Consider the following 20,854-nt stretch of genomic DNA (forward strand, 5'->3'; position numbering starts at 1 on the left):
AGGAAAGGCACTGAGCGTTTCCACAGCAGATCACTCATCCACCAGAGTCTGGGGGCGCAGGGGGGCCAGGCCTCCACTCGCTCTGCCTCCTGGGCCTGCAGCCCTGGAGCCGGGGGTGTGGGGGGGTGGGGGTGGGGGTGAGAGGGTGGGAGGTGGAGGGGACCGGGCAGCACGGGCGCTGTATGGGCCGCAGGGCACTCGTTAACCGGGAACTCGAGGACACAAGGCTCTCGGCCCTCTCTCAGACCCTAACCACTCTGTGATCACTGCCTCGCGTGGGAAGGAATGCTCTGAATTCCATCTCTCAGGGGTTGTGTGTGTTTTTATCAAGACGACTGTTTTGTTCCATTCATCACGTGTGTTTGACTGAAGGAAGGGATGAGAATGAATGCGTGGGCGATGACTCCGGAAGGTTCCAGGCCATGTCTAACCCTGGGTGTGACACTCTGGAAGGCAGCCACGTTCCCTCCAGCATGTCCTTGGAGACATGGCCGGGCCAGGGCCTGCACGGAACAGACAACGGAGGCAAACACACAGACAAGACGAACTTACCTGTGGGATGAGCTGCGGAGGCCAGGAGCGCCACGCTGAAACAGAAACAGCAAATGAAGGAGCGCCAGCACCGAGAACACGCATTTCCAACCCTTCTCCTTGGAAACTGAAACCGCACATGACCTCGCCGATGGGCCACTCCGCCCGCGCCCAGCTCCCGGGAGTGCAGCCTCCGGAAACGTGGGCACATCCACATCCACACCCCACATCCACCCCCCAGGTCAGCCGTGCCCTGGCCACCATCACACCCACCTCCTCCACAGTCATCGCCACACCGAGCGGCCTCCGAATCACGGCAGGCTGCGCTACACCGTGGCTGTGCAACGTGAGCTAAGTCTGTTTCTGCCACAGAATTAACTGCATAGCAGGGAAGCTCAATGTCCATGAAGCCAGCCCTCAGAATGACCCAGCCCATCCACTGGAAACTCCTTGGACTGGTTTGCAATCGATGCCAGAAAGGATGAGGAAGAGGGGGAAGCCATATTCTTCCTGGCACTCTCCTACCTTACTCTCCGGAAGCTTCTCCCCTGTCCCGGGCGCATGGACAGCGCCTCTTGGGCCTGATCCCACCTCTGTACTCTGTCTTTCTCCATCCCAGCCACAAGGCAGCTGGTCTAGTCAGAGGTCAGGAGAGACTTTTTCCCCAAGACCTATCAGGCCAGATACACAGCAGACCTTTTAAATCCATTCATTCAGCAATCATTACTGAGTGCCTAGGAAGCACCAGGTACTGCTCTAATCTGGGGGCACAGCAAGCAAAAGAGAAGGCACTCCTACACTCACCAGCTGAGCTCCAATACATTATTTCGGTTTCACAAGTCACACCCCGGAGAGAGCAGCTGTGCACACCCCTTTCTCACACACACACACACACACACACACACACGCGCGCGCAATTTCATCTGCAAAACAAGGAGGGGGTATGTATAGAGATTATAGCCTCAAACAACCAGTGGCCAGATTAAAAATTAGAAACTCAAGATCCCAGGAGCTCCCTGCCGGAGGGGGCACCGTGGGGAGACCTGGCCTGGCCCCTAGCTCCTGGCTCCATTGCCCCTTCCACCTTAGGCTGTGCCCTGCACCCCAAGGACCTCACACGCTGCATGTGGACCCCTCAGCTTGCAAGTCCACCCACCACCTTCCACTGACAGCCTCCCCTCCGGCACCACTGGGTCTGGGAATGATTTGGGAAGACAGACCAGGGAGGCCCTGGGATCAAGGTCAGGACCACTCAGGGAGGGAAGCCAAGGGCCCAGGCTTACAGAGGCCCTCCCACCTGGTCTAGGGCCCCTCCCACCTGGTCTAGGGCCCTCCCCCCTGGTCTAGGGCCCCTCCCCCCTGGTCTAGGACCCCTCCCACCTGGCCTAGGGCCCTCCCACATGGTCTAGGGCCCCTCCCCCCTGGTCTAGGGCCCCTCCCACCTGGTCTAGGGCCCTCCCACCTGCTCTAGGGCCCCTCCCACCTGGTCTAGGACCCTCCCACATGGTCTAGGCAGGGCTGCTGGTTGGTGTTCTGATTGGTCCCTCACAGACACTTAGCTCGCTTTCCTGGGGTCACGTTGGCTCAGAACTCCCAAGTCACAATATTATTGGGAAATAAGCTCTGTAAACATATAGCACAAATATATAGAAAATAGCTCTAGAAATATATGAGTTACTCTTTAAAAATGTAAATTATACTTACCTGAATATATAGTTTAAGTACTGCTGGTCAATGTCACTAAGGGATAAGAAAAAGACAAAACATAAAATAATAGAAGTGTTTTCTGTATATAGAAAGTAGTCGCTATCCTATGTTAATAAATTATATCCATGCATAAGTTACTACATTTATAAATTATCAATAAATGGTCTGAAGAGTACTTCATACTCAAAACTAAATCCTGGCTCATTTAAAAAACACGTTTCTGGTCTGGCCATACACACTCACTTGTGGCTGATTATTTCTCACTAAAGGCCCAGTGCATGAAATCTGTGCACTGGTGGGGTCCCTAGGCCTGGCTGGCGATCAAGGCTGATCAGGTTCCTCACCTCCCCACTTCCCCCGCTCCTCCTTCCCTCACCACCCATTCCCAGTTCCCCCATTCCAGCCTGGGGCCCAGTCCTGAACGGGTTATTGGGTCCTGCTGGCTGAGGACAATTCCTGTGTTGAGCGTCTGTCCCCTAGTGGTCAGTGTGCATCACAGCAACCAATCATTCCATCACAATGGTCACTTAGGCTTTTATACATATACTAGAGGCCCAGTGCACAAAATTCGTGCTCAGGGGGTCCCCTCAGCCTAGCCTGCATCCTCTCCAATCCAGGATCCCTCTCACAATCCTGGACCGTTGGCTCCTAATCGCTCACCTGCCTGCCTGCCTGGTCACCCCTAACTACTCCTCCCCCTTGCCGACTGATCACCCTTAACTGCCCCCACACCTGCCGGCCTGGTTGTCCCCAATTGCCCCTCTCGCTGGCCTAGTCACTCCTCACTGCCCCCTCTGCTGACCTGATCACCCCCAATTGCCCCCCTCTGCTGGCCTGGTCATCCCCAACTGTCCTTCCTGCTGATCTGGTTGCCCCTCACAGCCCCCACACTGGCCTAATCACTCCACGCAGCCTGCTTGTACAGTCGTTTGGTTGTCCCTCACTAACCCCCCTGCCAGCCTGGTCATAAGCAGCCATCTTGTGATGGTGTGAGAGTTAATTTGCATATTACCTCTTTATTATATAGGAGTAGAGGACCAGTACACAAAATTCGTGCACAGGGGGTGGGGGGTCTTTTAGCCCAGCCTACATTCTCTCGCAAACCAGGACCCCTTGGGAAATCCTGCAGGGATTCCTGTGGGATCGGGCCTAAACCAGCTGTCTGAATCCCTCTCGCAATCCGAGACCGCCAACTCCTAACCACTCACCTGCCTGCATATCTGATCACCCTTAACCAATCTGCCTGCCTGCCTGATCGCCCCTAACTGCTCACCTGCCTGACTCATTGCCCGTAACCACCTCCACTTCGTCTGGAATGATATCCAGAAGGTCGTTCGGTTGTCCGGTGTAATTAGCATATTACGCTTTTATTATAGATAGGAGATTGATAGATAGATGAAAGATAGGTAGATAGATATAGATTCATCGGCCACTTTAAAGGAGTGTCAGACCTGGGTAACCCTAGAGCACAGCTCTAGGGTTACTGTATTTGACCAATAAAAACATAGGGCCCCAAAGAAACCAGATTTTCAAATAAAGAACAAAGTTTCATTATAACCATGCTCTAATTATTGTATGGTACATACTCACACTAAAAAAAATTACTCACTGCTTGTCTGAAATTCAAATTTAACTGAGTGCCCTGTATTTTATCTGGCAACTTCACTGGCTTTTTAGGGAAAAAAATACTTTATTAATAGCACAATGTGTGCTATAGGCCCCAGAATCACACGTTCTCAGGTGTCATCTGCTCCCGGAGCCACTCCCTCGGCACCTCTCCCCTCAGCCTTAGGGGGGCCTGGGACCCAGGGCCAGATGGCTGGTTGGGGTTTCGACCTCACAGCCCAGCCCAGCCCAGCCTGGGTTCCCTTCCTTCATATTCACCAAGGCCGGCCTCACGCTCCCCGCACAGGGGCCTCGGGGTCTGACCCGAGTCATGCTGGGAGGGCTGGGGATTAGGAAAAGGAGCGCTGAGCTGAGAGAGTAACCCCTGAAGGAGGAGAACAGACTTTCTCTCTCCGCCCGGCGCTGACGCTAGCCTGTGCCAGGCCCTGGGCACCTGCTTGGAGCGACTCAAAGACAAAAGGGCTCTGGGCCGAGCCTGCTGCCCTCTGCACCCGGCTGGCAGAGTCTGCGGCCAGGAGCAGCCCTGGCACCTGGATCTTACCCTGCTCCTTAACCAAACCACAGCGCCACTCCAACGCTTACCTTAACGCACCGAATTTTGGGGACTTCTGGAGGATCTTATAGGCCCCTGGAGAGGAAGCAATGTGTTACTGGCACAGGGCACTCTGGTAAGGGGCTGCCTGCACCTCCCGGGAAGCACCAAATCCACAGGGAGAAGGAGGCCCTCTCCCCTGCAGGGTCCCCCACACCCACAGGGGCCACCACCACACTGGGAGGGTTTGGGGTGGGAGTGGACAATCTGGGTGGTGGTGCAATCAGCACAGAGGTGCTGGGGAGGCTGGTGCTCATGGGGTGTGATCAACAGGAAGCTATCAAGTGATGCGCAGGAGAAACTCTGGGCGGGGTGACTGGCCGTGGGTGCCTCGGGGCACGGTGCCCCAGAACCACAGACAAGAAGCACCGAACGTACGACTTGAATAGTCAGACGGCCCTTTTTCACCCAGTTCCTTTTTTTGTATATTGATGGAGTGTCTTTGGCACAAACTTCTGGGTCTCTTCTCACCTGTTTAGAGAAGAAGGACCAGCCTCCCACGGAGGACCTGAGCAAGCAGAACCGTGGAGGTGAGTTTGTTCCTGTCTGTCCCTGAAGAGAGGAGACCTCTCAAAAAACCTCCCAAACAGGACAGTCGAACAGAGAACATTCATTTATCCTAACCTCGATGTGTGTTTCATCTTCTTTGTCCAAAGTCACTAAATAGCGGATTCACAGTAAGATCTAAACACTAAGCCTTAATCGCCATAGCAAGCATTCTTTTAAGACTTACCTACACAGAGCAAGTGAATCACAGCCCAGAAGTACCCGTCCGGATCAAACTGTAACACAGGATTTAAGGAAAAATGGCTACAGGTTCCCACAAACAGTCCAGCCTGGCAACCAGCAAGCCTACACGTCAACGCACATGCCAGGCACAGGCGCCAGCCAGGGGCCCAGATGGGACGGTGTGGCCTGGAGTCAGGGTCTCACCCAGGTGCCTGCCACTCCTCCCAACATGCTCCCTGTTCCCACCCCCCTGCATCTCCCACTCCCCCTGGGCCTCTGGAAGGCCACCTGATGGTGTCACCAGTGGTTTCAAATCCCTTGGCAGTGCTCCAGGGACTTCAGGGTAAACGCCAAACTCAGGGCACCTGGCATCGCGACAATCCCCTGCCCCCTCCAGCACACCCACGGCCCCTCTAAAGAGAAAGGGAACTCTCCCTCCCCAGCCCCAATGCTCCCTCCGGCTCAGCCCTCCTCCCCTCTCCTTCCCATCTCCACAGAGCTGCTCATTCCACAGATTCCCTGTCTCGGTCGTCTCCTGCACCTGAACATAAATTCCAGGAGCCAGTGATCAGCCTGGAAGCACACATGTGTGTAGTGGGTGCTCAGTGGAGTTAAGTCTCAGCATGGTTAGAGGGCACCCCAGGGCGGGGCCCAACCCTGCTGCTCCTGGCCAATCACTTCCCTCTTCAGGATTAGGTCCAGAAGCAGGGAGTGGCCAGCATCAGAAAGAACTGGGTTAAACTCTAAAAACTCATTCCATCGTCAGCTGGTGGCCTCATGGGCCGCCTCAGTCTCTGGCTATGACACGGAGACACCAGCGACCCCTGTGGACTTGGCGGTCTTCAATGGGCACAGGAAGCACTGGCCTGAGCCCAGAGCACAGCAGGCTCTGGAATCGCTAGCTTCCGTCCCCGTGTCCCCGGTCTCTCAGGTGCTCACACATCCTATGCCGCAGGCACAGCACAGTGCTGGCCACCCTGCTGTCCAAGGAATTCTCTCAACCGTCTGCCCTCCTCTCCTTTGCTCTGACGAGACTCTGCCTGTCTACACCTCTTTGTGTCCCAGAGTCCCGGCTTGGAGAGCAGTCCCAGCAGGCAGTGGGAGGATGACTGGAGTGGGGTGGCTCTCAGCCACAGAAAGAAATAGGGGGCAATGAAAGTCCTTCTGCAGAGGGGGCCTTGGGGAGAGAGGGCAGCTGCGCCCAGGGTGCGAGGCTTGGGCAGCTCGGGCGCTGGCTGCAGGCTCTCCGAGAACCTATGGAGGCGGACTACGCCAATCACAGCACCCACTGCGGCACCAGAGGCCAGAGCTCTGGCCACACTGCGCAGCCTCGGGTGGAAGGTGGGGCCCCAAGGGAGCACGTTGGCTTGGCCAGCAGGCACCCGGCCTGAAAGACTCAATGCCTAGGCAGGTCAGGCTTGTGCCGACCCAAAAAGAAGGACTGGGGAACTCTGCTCCCATTAGCAGGCTCCATAGGAAAAGGCCTTCAGGGAAAACACGCCGACTGAGCTTACCTGGGCGTCATTGAAGGGGAGGCTCCCCGCGGCGGCCAGCAGCAAGAGGGCGCTGTGGAGAGAAGAAAGACAAGCAGCTTCAGGGCCCAGCATACACGAATCCTCGAAAGCGTGGGGCTGGGATACACAGACGGAGCTCGGTGGAGGCCACAGTCCTGCGAGACCGAGCCCGGCCCTGTCTACTCTCAGAGAGCCCATGACTTCTGCAGTTTCCAACTGAGTGCAGCCGTCTCCCCGAGATGGGCCTTGGCAGGACATTTGCAAAATCAAAACTAACATTTGAGACAAACTCAAATTTAGGGACAATGCACAAAACTGGGCTTCCCCTCTTCAAAAATGTGACGGCTCAGATGGGATAGGAGATCTGACGTGGGGTGCTGGGCACAAGGTGCAATACAGAGATCTCGTGAACAGAAGCCCACCCTGAAACCTCTATGTTCATGTTGACCAATGTCACCCCAAAAACTTAATTAAAAATTTTAACATGCGTGCATGCGCGCGCGCGCGCGCGCACACACACACACACACACACACACGCACACATACACTTGCACACGAGCACACTGCGAAGGCAGTAAAAGACCACAGAAGCAGAGGAACCGGTTCGTCCAGAGTGGAGAGCACACAGACACACCACCTCGGGGGAGATGACCATGAAAGACCACATCGGGACAGACGGCCAAGTGTGGACATGGACTCCACGTGAGGGAACAGGATTGTACAAGATACGTATTTCCTAAGTTTAATAATTGCAGTTTAGCCCTGACTGGTTTAGCTCAATGGTTAGAGCGTCAGCCATAGGACGGATAGGTCCCAGGTTTGATTCTGGTAAAGGGCACATACCTCGGTTGCAGCATAGATCCCGGGCCCTGGGCCAAAGGCCTGGGGATTGGTATGGAGGGATTTCAGAGAGTGGGGGCAACAAGACCTTGAGAAGGTCAGACAACATTGGTCATCCTGAGGCTCAGAAAGGCTCTCCTCTCCAGCCCTTCCAGCTCACACACATATAGAGGACTCCAAGGCACAGACTGCCCAGGCTCAGAGGCAAAGGGCTGGGTGGAGGGAAGCTGTCGGGAGGCTTTGCTGGGCTGCCCGGGACGGGAAGGGTTCAGCTGGGGGGAGGAGGCCCCTGATGAGTCTGGGGTCTACCTTCGGATGAAGGCTCTCCAGAACACAGGGGCCCCCCTCATCCCAGGCCATGAGCAGGAGGGTCCCCTCGAGCTGATGACCCCCGGGCTGAGGGGAGGGAGACAGCCCTAGTTTCCCACCAACTGCGGCCCTGGCAGTGCCTAACCGCCTCAGTGGGGGTGGGCTCCCATGCCTGGTGGGCACCTGCTAACCTTTTTAAAAAAATATGTTTTATTGACTTCAGAGAGGAGGGAGAAGAGACAGAAACATCGATGAGAGAGAATCATTGATTGGCTGCTTCCTGCATGTCGCCCACTGGGGATAAAGCCTGCAACCCAAGCATGTGCCCTTGACTGAAATCGAACCCAGGACCCTTCAGTCCACAGGCCAACACTCTATTCACTGAGCCACACCTGCTAGGGCAGCACTTGCTAATTCCTTAAACAAGAGGATGAGTCCTGATGTTTCTTTTTTTCCCAAGTAGCAGCCTGTAATAAAGTAAAAAATAGGGACTGAATGGAAGTCCAGAAGTGCTGGGAACAACAAGCCTCTCGCTGGGTTTCTAGCCCAGCACAGAACTCCTGCACTAGTCGTCCAGGTCAGAATCAGCGCCCTGGGCAGGGGCCTGTCTGAGTGTCCTGCTGGGGAAACTGAGGCACGGAGGAGGGGTGGGATGGCACCTGCCCAGGCTCACGGTGCAGATCCGACTTGCAGGCCAGTGTTTTCTCACTGGGAATGCTTTCAAACCCCACAAACTGATCGCTGTTTTCACATGTTTGAGCCATCCCATGTTTTCCATTTCACTCCCCATCGGTATTGCACAATCTGTGAAGTTCTGGGCATCAGCGACTGAAACCGAGCAGGGTTGTTTTTGCCGCAGGAATAAAATATTCCAGAAAAAGAGGAAGTGAATTTCAGAGTAAGACACAAAACAGGGATACATGAGTATTTATGACAAATTCCTCTGTCAACTCTCAAGTATGAATCTTCCACAAACAGTGTTACCATCGAAGTTAAAAACCAGGTTAAATCTTGTATTTTACAGGTTTGTGGGTTTGTGTGTGTGTGTTAAACTTACCTACAGATCTTGGCAGGAGGCGTTTTCTGCATGAAAACAGAGATTTATAATTAGTCTTCAAAACCCTTTTCCTTAAAAGAAAACGTGATGATCAAGTGTGCTGGGGCCGAGCAGCAGCTGCAGAGTGGTGCTGAGGCCTCACTGCTGGGCCCGAGGAAGGATGACTCAGCGCTCAGGCTGTCACCTCGGCAAAGCGCCTGTGGGTGCAGTGTTCCCCATCCCGGCCACCCATCCTCCCCCACCCCCAGCCCTGTCCACAGATGCCCCATGTGAGAGAGCGGCAAGATACGGCCAAACCTCCCGCCCCATGCCCCACAGGAGGGTGGGAGAGACCCATGTGACTATGATAAAGGACTGAAGCCTGTGTCCGATTCCCAGTCCAGCCATCTCTTTAATTTTCCTTCCATCAATCCAGCTCTGACTCTTGGCGGTGCTAAAAATTCTCTGGCATGACGTGTAAATTAAGAAACAGAAAAAAAGAAGGGACATTGGACTCCACCCTTACCGAGAAGGAAAAATAAGAGCAGAAATCTCAACTTGGAGCTCAGCGCTCAGGGAAATGAAGACGTCCTGATGCGGACGCTCCCTGACCGCCTCCTGTCTGTGTGGGTTTGGGGCTGGTCTCTGACTCAGGGAAAAAGGCTGCAGGGAGGAGCACAGACTGCTCAGTGCTTCCAGGGGAAACAACCGAGTAGAACAGGCGAATCCTGAACATTTCAGAGGGGTTATGTTGCTGGCTGAGGACAAACTATACTTTTTAAATTTTTATTTTTATTGATTTCAGAGAGGAGGGGAGAGGGGAAGAGAAATAGGAACATTGATGATGAGGGAGAACCATGGATAGGCTGCCTCCTGCACATCCCCCACTGGGGGTTGAGCCTGCAAGCCAGGCCTGTGCCCTGACTGGGAATCAAGCCCTGACCTCCTGGTTCATAGGTCGATGCTCAGCCCCTGAGCCACACTGCCCAGGCCTAACATAACTTTCTGAATCGGGATCAAGTGTGAGGTGTAACCACACTGGTTAAAAGAGCACTGACCAGAGGATGCCTGGTTTGCTATGAGGAGGCCAAAGTCTCCCACATCATTGAATAGCCCAGCCGCGTGTTTCAGTGCAGTCTTCTCTCCTCACCTCCAGAGGCCCTGCCTCAGCAGCGCAGGGGACAGGCTAACCTTGCCTCCACTGCCCCCTGGTGGCGACACCTAGCCCTTCAGTACAGAAAGGATAAACCAGCACAGGTGACTGCTCCTGACAACTGGATAAGCGTCCCAGGACGGGGAAAACGTGTCCCTAACAGACTCTGAGCTAAATATAATCAACATCTCAGGACGGTGGAGGTGCAGGGACAGGGGGCAGCACAGCTCTCCTGAGGGACATGCTCACCCCACTGTCTGGGGGCTTCGTTACAGGTAGCACTCCAGTCCGTGCCTGAGCGAGCACACCATTCCACAGAGGAGTACTTTTCTATTTTTTAAAAATATGTTTTTATTGATATCAGAGAGGAAGGGAGAGGGAGAGAAGGAAACATCTACGATAAGAGAGAATCCTTGACTGCCGGCCTCCTACACGCCCCCGACTAGGCATCGAGCCCACAGCCCGGGCCTGTGCCCTGACAGGAAATCCAACCTTGACCTCCAGTTCATGGGCTGATGCTCCATCCCTGAGCCACGCCAGCCGGGCGTCCTTTTTCATTTTACAACTCAGACTAAAGGAGCTCCACCTGAGACAGAGCCCCATCCCCAAGGCCCCAGGAGCAAACACGGTCGGGGTGTCAGCCAGGATAAGTCGGTGCTGACCCAGGGCTCAGACCGGGTTAGCACCAGCCTCCCAGTCACTGTCAGCGTCACACACGAGCCTCGTGTGGCTGGGTCAGCTGACTGCCTGCCATGCTCCTCGCTCTGGCCGCTGCTATCTTCTGCCAGTCCTCACTGTGTCCCAGTTAATTAGGGTCTTGTGCTATGGGCTACAAGTGAGGACACTGAAGCCCCGAAAACTAAGAAAAGGGCTTGAGACACACAACCTAGTGCCACAGCCTGACCCTTTATATATATGACCCTGCTTGGCTACAGCCCACCGGCCAGGCCTGTCTCTCCACCCCCCCCCCCCACCTCTCCCCAGCCCCATAGCCCTTTCAGGCCTCAGCCTCACGTGCTGGTTCTGGCTGGGGAGACGTGATCAGGCTGGGAGAGCCCAGTGAGTAGCGAGTCTGAGGAAACACACCAGTTCCATTTGGACCCGTGGCAGCTCAGCTGCCAGGAAACACCCACAAGCCCAGGGCTGAGCTGAAGAGGCAGCGCTGGTTTGGAGGCAGGGACTTGGGGTCACCAGGAACTGAAGGCAGCTGGTGCCACGGGGGAGGAGGTTGTCCAGACAATCTGTGGACAATCTGTGTCTGGTTTCCGAGGCTTCCTAAGAGGCCCTGGAGGGCAGACAAAGGAAGAAAGACGGGCAGCTATGAAGAGCCAGAGACTTGGGAAGAGGCCAGCAGGGAGGGGAAGGAGGTCATGTGAGCTGAGAGCTGAGAGCAGGGTATGAGGTGGTGGAAGGTGCAAAAGACCAACAGCATCACAAACATGAAGCATCAGGGGCTTCGCCAGAGCAATTGCAGGGAATGGTGGGGGCGGAAGCAGGAAATATGGGAGGTGAGAGCGACGGGAGGATGTGGATAGCATGGACTCGGTGTGGGCAAGGGCCAGGACGAGAAGAGTAGAGGTGGGGGGTGCTCATGGGCACAGCAGTGTGCTGGCTTTCCTGTCCAGTTTTGGTTTTACACACACAGTTTATAAAAAAGGTGTGGTGTATCTACACCATGAAATATTACGCAGCTTTAAAAAAGAAGGGTCTCTTACCCTTTGAGACAGCTTGGAGGGGTCTGGACAATATTATGCAGAGCAAAATAAGCCAGTCAGAGAAAGACAAGTATCCATGACCTCACTCCTACACGAAATCTAATGAACAAAATAAACTGATGAACAAAACAGATCCAGAGACGCAGAAGCATGGAACAGAGTGCAGAATCTCAGAGGGAAGGTGGGGAGGGTGGATGGGGAGAGATTAACCAAAGAACTTACATGTATACTAGTGCCCCAGTGGGGAGTGTGGCCTGCTGGGATCAGCCTGCAGCAGGAACAGCCACTCATTCTGGTCAGCCAAGCAGCACTCCCACTGTGGGAGCACACTGACCACCAGGGGGCAGCTCCTGCATTGAACATCTGCCCCCTGGTGGTCAGTGCACGTCATAGCTACCAGTCAGACAGTTGGATGGTCCCTTAGCCTTTTATATATATCGAAATGCTTAACTATGGACATAGACAGTATGCAGTGAAGGCCCAGGATGGGGAGTGGGGGATGGGCGTGGGGTAGAGTCAATGGGGGGAAGGGACATCTGTAATACTTTCAACAATAAAGATAAACTTAAAAACAAATAAGCACAGTTTTTGAGGGGGTTTCCCACGACATGATGCACCCCTGAGAGCACTGAGCGTGTCATGGGCCGAGGGAACAGCCAGCAGAGCAGGAGGGTAACTAGAAGGGGGAGGAGGGCAGGTAACCCAGGAGCTGCAGGCAAGCATGACAGGGCGCAAGAGTGCGCAGTGGCCTTGGCCACGGGAGGGACTCCTCTCTCCTGCCCACCTATAAGAAGTGTGCTGCCTGAATGGCTCACCAGCCTCTCTTAACAGTTCCAAAATTTTTTTTTTTTTTAAATATGTTTTATTGATTTTTGTACAGAGAGAATGGGAGAGAGATAGAGTTAGAAACATCGATGAGAGAGAGTCATCGATCAGCTGCCTCCTGCACACCCCCCAATGGGGACATGCCCGCAACCAAGGCACATGCCCTTGACCGGAATCGAACCCGGGACCCTTCAGTCCCCAAGCCGACGCTCTATCCATTGAGCCAAATCGATCTTGGCAACAGTTCCAAAATTTAGATATGGAATCATTTTAAAAGGGAAAATGTTGGGGAAAAAGTAACTGCTGGAAGAGGGACCAAGATAAAACCACCACTAATAATGTCAATCAATACAGCTAACATACAGAGCACCTACTATGCGCCAGACACCATGGGAAGCACTGATGTGTGCTGCACTGCGCCCTTCCGCCAGCGCTATGAGCTGGGTGAAGTCACTGCCCCTTCAAGACGAAGGCATAGAGGTGAAGAAGCATGTCCTTGCTGGTTTGAGGCTGAGCTGGCACTAGGAAGGGAAAGGAATGTCTGTCCCCGGGGTGAACAGTGGGCAACGCCCCAATGCCCTACAAAAAGCTTGGACAGGGGCGTCCATGTGGTGCTGGGAGGCGCTGGGAGGCGCTAGGAGGGGACCCACCAGGCCCACCGGGGATCCCTCCTGGCATCCCGAGGCCCTGGCTCAGGCTTGGCCTGGAGTCCCATGGGGTCAACACGCACTCCCACGTACGCTTGGTGGACTAACGGATCTCAAAACCATGGTCCTCAAAAGTACTAACCCCTGTCTGACAGTCCTGACTGGCAAGATATCCGGAGAAGGTAGACAATAATTTCTGCCATAAAAAAAAAGGCGTGTCTCTGAAATTTAAAGTGAGGGATGTGAGACTGGCATCATGCATTATCATTTACCTCTTTCCGGAAACACATCCCGTGCCCACAGACGATGACTTCAGCTGCATTATGCAAAGTGAGAAACATAGGAATGGCCTGAAAGGAAACAGAATAAGAAGCATGAAAATATTTTCTGTGATCTCATAATTACATAATTCTTGATTTCTGCTTAAAAATAAAGACCCGTGGGAACATTTGGCATTCACATATCCTAATAAAGAGGTAATGCAAATTGACTGTCACGCCCTCACACAACATGGCAGCCTCCATGTGGTCACATGTAATAGCATAATCATCTCCAGCAACACCCCTCCTGCATGGACTGGTGCTCTGGGTCGGAGTCCTATGCTAGGGGAGGTGGCTACAGAGGCACCTTCCCACGCTACTCCATCAGCACACAGTTACTAAGCATCTGCTATGTCACCACTGTGCAGGTACAGCAGACACATCCGTGACTAAGTGGACCGACAAGGTGGGCTGGCCTGCTCCCAGTGCGAATGCACGGGTCCTAAAGGGCCAGTCTGGAAAGGCGAAAGGCCAGAGAAGCTGCCACTGTCTAGACCACTGTCTGGACCACTGTCTAGACCACGTGTCAAACACAAGGCCCGCGGGCCAAATCCATCCCGCCAGGCCTTCCAATGTGGCCCGCACCGCGCTGTCATCACTGCACTCTGCTGCGTTTCCATCACAATGACAGTTTATGACTGTTCAGTAAACCATTCGGCCTGTGATTTAGGCTGGATTTTAGATTTTGGCCCCTTCTCTGATTGAGTTCGACACCCCTAGTCTAGACCACTGTCCAGACCACTGTCTAGACCACTGTCTAGACCACTGTCTGGACCACTGTCTAGACCACTGTCCAGACCACTGTCCAGATCACTGTCTGGACCACTGTTTGGACCACTGTCCGGACCACTGTCCAGACCACTGTCCAGATCACTGTCCGGACCACTGTCCAGACCACTGTCCGGATCACTGTCTGGACCACTGTCTGGACCACTCTCTAGACCACTGTCCGGACCACTGTCCAGACCACTGTCCGGACCACTGTCTAGACCACTGTCCAGACCACTGTCCGGACCACTGTTTGGACCACTGTCCGGACCACTGTCCAGACCACTGTCCAGATCACTGTCTGGACCACTCTCTAGACCACTGTCCGGACCACTGTCTGGACCACTGTTTAGACCACTGTCCGGACCACTGTCCAGACCACTGTCCGGACCACTATCTGGACCACTGTCTGGACCAATGTCTGGACCACTCTTCAGACCACTGTCCTCTGGTCTGGAACCAGAGGCAGAAAACCAAGACTTGAAACACTTGAGTTCCTTCTTCTGCCAGGGGGTGACCCTCTGCCTCACCCATCACCTATCAGGTGACTATGAGAAACACATACAAACATACAGGAAAAAATCACTCTAGAAACATGTGAAAAAGCACTGTACAACAAATATTTTATTAGTACGACTAAAATTTATTAGTACGACACCTTTGTTATTCAAACTTCAAAATTCTGGCCTCAGTAACTCCCCAGATCCTACAAAATGTTAAAACCTCTGGACAACACCTTTCTTACCCAGTGCTCTATCTGCAGAGGAGAGGAAGCCACAGGCCATGGGCTGCGAGGGAGGCAGCAGACAAGCCGAGGGCACAGCACCCAGCAGAGCCGCACGGCCAGCGCAGCTCGGGTCTGGCTGAGTACTGACTGGCACTGCGGGCCATCTCTTAGCCCAACCAGGACGTCTCTCCCCCATGGCACACAGCATCCCATCCACTCAGGCTTATAAATCGTGAAAGAAAAATGCTGATTTAATTTATAAATTACTGCTGCCTCAGGTCTAGGGCTTGCTCTCCACTCAGCTGTACCCTTACCAAAGCGACTACTTTGTTCCACTCATCGGATGCGGTAAGCTATCAGGCAGGGGGACAGGAGAGAAAAGGGCTGTCCCCCGAAACCTCCAACACTCACCAGTCTGGATAATGCTCTGGAACCAGCGTATATTATACCCACAAACAGCACCGAAGCAGGAAGCCACGCCAAGACATTGTACCTAGAAAGAAAAAAAAAGGCCCATAATACTTCTGTCTCTTTATGTCCAAAAGCCTTCGTTGGAAGGAATGACCTCAGGTGCCCCAGATGCAGTGGCAGCAGCTATTACAGGCCCCTGGAGGAGTCGAGCAGTGTGACATGGTATTTCTGAGCAATGGAGGCCACTCGGCCACCTACCTACTGGCAGGAGTCCCACAGGAGAGCCGGACGTGGAAAAACCTCCTGCAGGCTGGGAGGGAGAACAAATCTAATTTTTAAGGGCGCAGTGAACATTACTCTTTGGATCTTAAGCAGCCAGGATTTTTGAACTTAAGCCATATTATTAAAAATTTTAAAGGCAATACACCGAACAGCTCCATGGAACCACAACCAAAGGACCCACAGTGTCCAAGGACAGAACGGGCAAATGCAGCAGAGATGGAGCCAGAGCTGGGGGCCACGTGTCAGCTTCTCCGACCATGAGCCCCGAGGGCCAGCTCCAGAGTCCAGAGGACCTGCTTCAGCCGTGGCCACACCAAGACCTGCTTTTTCAAGAACCTTTAGCATATCGCTTTCCCCAGAAAAGCAAAATCCAGTTTATATGGATGCATCTCACTAAGGCTGCAGCTTGCGGCCCCATCAGTGACAAATGCATTCAGGCCTCAAATGCAAATCTGAGTTATTCCAATAACAGGTCCAAGTACATGAAGCCATGAGCAGGACATACCATGATAATCCCAACTAACCAATGGCCTGCTCTCCGGATGGTGCCCGCACAAAGTGATCCTTGTTGACTTCAGCAGCATGAGCAGCACCCCTCCCTGGTCAGACCTGCCTTTGTCCAACTTCCCAGGGAGCAGAGCATTAAAATGTTACGTCTCCCGGCTGGTGTGGCTCGGTGGTGTTTGTTATGGCAGCTGCCCTGACGACTACACCTCCTTTACAGCTCTGGCAGGCAGAGTTCTAAGAGAGCCGTGGCCTGCACCGTGGGGACAAACGAGCACATCCTATTTATTAATGCATCTTTCTTTCTCCAACTTTCATTCCCACGGTGGCACCATCCGGACCTCCTGTGCTGGTGTGTCTTCCACTGTCTCCATGACAACAAAGGAGGCCAGAGGACATTAAATCCTGGGGTCCTGGCTCCCTGTGTCCATGAGCCACCAGGGAGAGGCCAAGCTAGTGAGTAGGTGTGTGTGTGTGTGTGTGTGTGTCTATATCTGTGTGTGTGTCTGTAAGTGTATGTATATATGTGTGCATGTGTAAAGGAAGTGAATAGGTGTGTGTGTGTGTGTGTTTGTCCATGTCTATGTCTGTATGTAAGTATATGTATGTGTGTCTGTGTGTATACGTATAGGTATGAATGTGTGCATGTGTGTGCAAAGGAAGTGAGCTCACAGCGACTCCTGGGGGTAAAGATTAGATGGTACAATTGCAGAGTGCAGTCCCTGTTGAAGGACCAGATGCCACTGGATCTGGTTTGAAAATCTTGGTGCTACCCAATTGTTCTCACAGGATTTATAAGCACAAATGCTGCACCTTGCTGGAGTTGTGGGTCTGCTTTGTGTGTGCACCCTGGAGAAGAAAGCATTTACAAGCAGCATGTGAAATGCTGGCCTGAAGGATCAAACTTGTTACTGAGATGAAGGCTGATTAAACTAAAGCACTTGTTTCTCAGACAGAGCACACATGACTGAGGGTGTACCTGCTCCTGGAACACTCAGTCTGTCTGTCTGAATGCCTAAAGGGCCCTTTCGGCTGAATTCTTGGAAAACCTCTTGTTACACTGACACCTGGTGGACAGAGAAACCGTTTCCACACGTGAGAATAGCTAGTGGCCAAGACACCAAGGTCACGTGGCGACTGTCGGAATGCCTAACAGCTGTCAAGCCACCCTTTGTTTCACAGGTTACAGGACTTCCAGCTATATTGGCTCAATACTTACAGAAGGCCCCTAGATTCCATTTTTGGGGGGTCCATTACTAGTGAATATGGTCCCTAAAGCGTCTTATTCTCTCTTCTCCTCCCTCCTCCTTTTCTTAGGCCTTTCTCCTCCCTCTTTCCCCTTCCTCTGACTCACAGAAGGACACGTGCCCCTGACAGAGATCAAGCCCGATACTACTTGATCCAAGAGCGCGGTGATGACCCTCCCTGTCACAGATGACAACGGCCTGTGGGCCAGACCCGCCTGCTGCCTCGCTCTGCAAAAGTGTGTTGTGAGCACACGACCACGCCCGTCTGCTCAAGTCCGTCTGCGGCGGCATCCCTGCAGAGGCAGAGGAGCAGCTGTGACAGACGTGCGCCCACAAAGCCTAACGTCCTAGTCTGTCTTTGTCGCTGGCTCCTGGTCTACAGGAAGGCCACCTGGTCCCCGCCTCCAGAACCTACGAGCTGGCGGCCGAGGCTTCCCACACAGCAGGATCCCTGGCTAGACAGACCGGACCGCGGCCATCTTTTTGGTAAAGTTTAATTTTTCAGGGCACTTTCATAACCATCACTTCTCCCCATTTCCCATTTCACTGGCCTGGGAGTCTCACAGTTGGATTCCCGGTCAGGGCACACACTCGGGGTGCTGGCTCGGTCCCCAGTAGGGGGCGTGCAGGAAGCAGCCCATCTGTGATCTCTCTCATCATTGATGTTTCTCTCTCTCTCTCCCTCTCCTTTCCTCTCTCTGGAATTAAATAAAATAGAGAAATCATCATCATTAAAAGAAAGTACAGTCTGGACCTTAGCTGATTGTCTCTCTGTTCATTTCTTTAGGGACAGAACTGAGTACCTTCGGGAGTTTCATGGAAGACATTTGTTACAGCTCTCCACAACGACACTCAGTACAAAACTAAGGGTGGGGCTTCTCTCCCACCTGGGAGGGAATCTGAGTAAGGAGAGTAGAAGTTCTTTATATTACTTCTAATTCTTCTATAAGAAAATAATTTCAACATCTACTAAACATGTTTAAAAGATTATTTACAAACTCACTCATAATGGTCTTCTGATCTAAAACAAAGTTAAATTAATATGGTATGATACACTATATATCTCAATTAACTTTAATACCATATTAGTGGCATTACTAACCAGAAAAACCTACTTGAGTTCTATTTGATTATAAAATCATGGCTCCTTAAAGGTAGAAGGGAACTAAGAGACCAAATAACTCAAATAAACATCCGTGTTTCCCAATACAAAGCCGAAAGAGATTACAGAAAGAGGAAGCATGTATGAGTCAGGAAGCATACTCAAGGTTCTACCTGGAACTGCTGTTGATCTCCACCCAGCCCAGTCTCCATGACACATGAAGCAAAAGTCCACCAACTAACGTCTGCCACCTGAAAGGAATAAGGGTCATTTGAATTTTTAAATTTTTTATTTATATTTTCCCAGTCTGAATTTAACCTACCGGTCTCAAAAGCTATCGCCCCGAAAGGAAGATCTGTTGACACAAATACACACATCCACCCTTCTGGCCTTCCCCTCCCTGTCTCTCCGATTACCACTCCAATGCTCACATCCTTCCCAGCTTCCACTTATTCCCTGGAACCCACGAGCTGACCCTGGGCTCTCCTTCCTAGACCTGCCCTACAACTCCCCACAGCTACCTGCGTCCCCATTCCTCTGCACTGACGATTCCCAGGCGCCTTCTCACCCCAAACCCACAAGCTCCCACGTACAACACGTCCAAAACACTCCCTGCACTCCCACCTTCACCTGGCCACCTTCCCACTCCCCCTAATCAGCGAACCAGAAGGCTAGATGCCGTCCTAGCCCTTCCTCCATCCTCACCTCCCTCATTTACTTGCAAAATCCTACTGATTTGTCCTCATAACAGTTCCCACGTCAGAAGCCCTCCTTCCATCCTTACGCCTCTGCCTCCTCAGACTCTCACGGCCTCCCACCTGAACCCCAGCACCAGTCTCCCGTCCAGGGCTGTGGGCCCCATCCAGTCTCTCCCTTGAAGCCAAAGGATTTACTCTGCAATGCAAACTTCAACATGCTACTCGCTTGCTTTAAAAATGGTCAAGCCCAGCTGCTGTGATTCCATGGTTGAGTGTCGACCTACAAACCAGGAGGTCACAGGTTCAATTCCAGGTCAGAGCACAGGCCTGGGGTTTCAGACTCAATCCCCAGTAGGGGGTGTGTGGGAATAGCCAATCAATGATTCACTCTCATCATTGATGTGTTATGTCTCTCTCCCTCTCCCTTGCTCTCTGAAATCAGTAAAAATCTATATAAATAAAAGCTTAAGCAACCATTACAACCAGTCGCTATGATGCACACTGATCACCAGGGGGCTGACGCTCACAATCTGGGACTGCTGGCTCCCAACCACTCGCCTGCCTGCCAGCCTGATCACCCCCTAATCACTCTCCCTTGACAGCCTGATAAATGTCTAACTGCTCCCCTGCCAACCCAATCACCCCCAACTGCCCTCCCTTGCTGGCCTGGTGACCCCCAACTGTCCTCCCCTGCCGGTCCAGTCAACCCCCTACAGGGGATATGCCCACAACCAATGTACATGCCCTTGACCGGAATCGAATCTGGGACTCTTCAGTCCACAGGCCGATGCTCTATCCTAGGGGTGTCAAACTCAATGAGAGAAGGGGCCAAAATCTAAAATCCAGCCTAAATCGCGGGCCGAATGGTATACTGAACAGTCATAAACTGTCATTGTGATGGAAACGCAGCGGAGTACAGTGATGACAGTGCAGTGCAGGCCACATTGCAAGGCCTGGCGGGACGGATTTGGCCCGCGGGCCTTGTGTTTGACACATGTGCTCTATCCACTGAGCCAAACAGGTTTCGGCGAGCCTTGCTTTTTTATTTGCATTTGTGTAACACAAAAAAAGAAGAATAATGATGAAGGGCTCTACCACATATCTAAATGCTAAAATAACTAAAACAATTTAGCGTAGCCCTTTCCCATAAAAGTTAACAAAGAAGCACTCAGTAATATACCCTGTATTAGGTTTATCAGGGTGATTGATTCATAAGTTACGTCTATTCACTATATTTGTACACCTGAACAAATATTTTATGTCAACTGTAACTGGAAAAGCTAAGAAAAGGAAATGTATTGCCAAGATAAGACTTAAAAATAAACCCCAAGAAAATAATCTCAGCCCTGGAAGCGGGTGCAGTGGTTGAGCACCATCCCTTGCACCAAAAGGTCACCAGTTCAATTCCTGGTCAGGGCATATGCCTAGGTTGGGGGTTCGATCCCTGGTTGGGGCACATGGGGGGAGGGCACTGATCAATGTTTTTCTCTCTCTCCCAAAGGCAAAGAAAGAGTTATAAATAAAACATAATAAATGGTAGGCCTACCCGGGTGGGTCGGTTGGTTGTTCAT

At 52.5% G+C, this 20,854-nt stretch overlaps 1 protein-coding gene and 1 long non-coding RNA gene across 11 annotated transcripts in view; one reads left to right on the forward strand and one right to left on the reverse strand.

Annotated features, from left to right (window-relative positions):
• The window catches only part of TMEM241 (transmembrane protein 241), a 48,263-nt gene that overhangs the window by 12,150 nt on the left and 15,259 nt on the right, over positions 1-20,854 (reverse strand). For 6 of the 10 annotated variants that reach the window (XR_006740204.1, XR_006740203.1, XM_036416935.2 and 3 more), the window contains exons 3-11: positions 18,759-18,836; positions 15,451-15,532; positions 13,497-13,574; positions 8,906-8,931; positions 6,700-6,751; positions 5,190-5,238; positions 4,447-4,492; positions 2,236-2,271; positions 553-587 (exon numbers count right to left, since the gene is read on the reverse strand). Coding sequence is in view for 8 of the 10 variants with exons in the window: in XM_036416935.2 (XP_036272828.1) it covers positions 553-587; positions 2,236-2,271; positions 4,447-4,492; positions 5,190-5,238; positions 6,700-6,751; positions 8,906-8,931; positions 13,497-13,574; positions 15,451-15,532; positions 18,759-18,836 (482 nt within the window). In the remaining 2 variants the exon portion in view is untranslated. Of the gene's footprint in view, positions 1-552; positions 588-2,235; positions 2,272-4,446; positions 4,493-5,189; positions 5,239-6,699; positions 6,752-8,905; positions 8,932-13,496; positions 13,575-15,450; positions 15,533-15,708; positions 15,761-18,758; positions 18,837-20,854 lie in introns of all 10 variants that reach the window. The other 4 variants (XM_045573916.1, XM_045573917.1, XM_045573915.1 and 1 more) reach the window with 2 other exon arrangements.
• Positions 188-16,496, forward strand: LOC123651467. The gene is made up of 3 exons (XR_006740206.1): positions 188-200; positions 11,093-11,096; positions 16,364-16,496. It is a non-coding gene; the product is annotated as an uncharacterized LOC123651467 (long non-coding RNA).

This window comes from Pipistrellus kuhlii, unplaced genomic scaffold (genome assembly GCF_014108245.1).
Source record: "Pipistrellus kuhlii isolate mPipKuh1 unplaced genomic scaffold, mPipKuh1.p scaffold_m20_p_57, whole genome shotgun sequence".
Lineage (NCBI taxonomy): Eukaryota > Metazoa > Chordata > Mammalia > Chiroptera > Vespertilionidae > Pipistrellus > Pipistrellus kuhlii.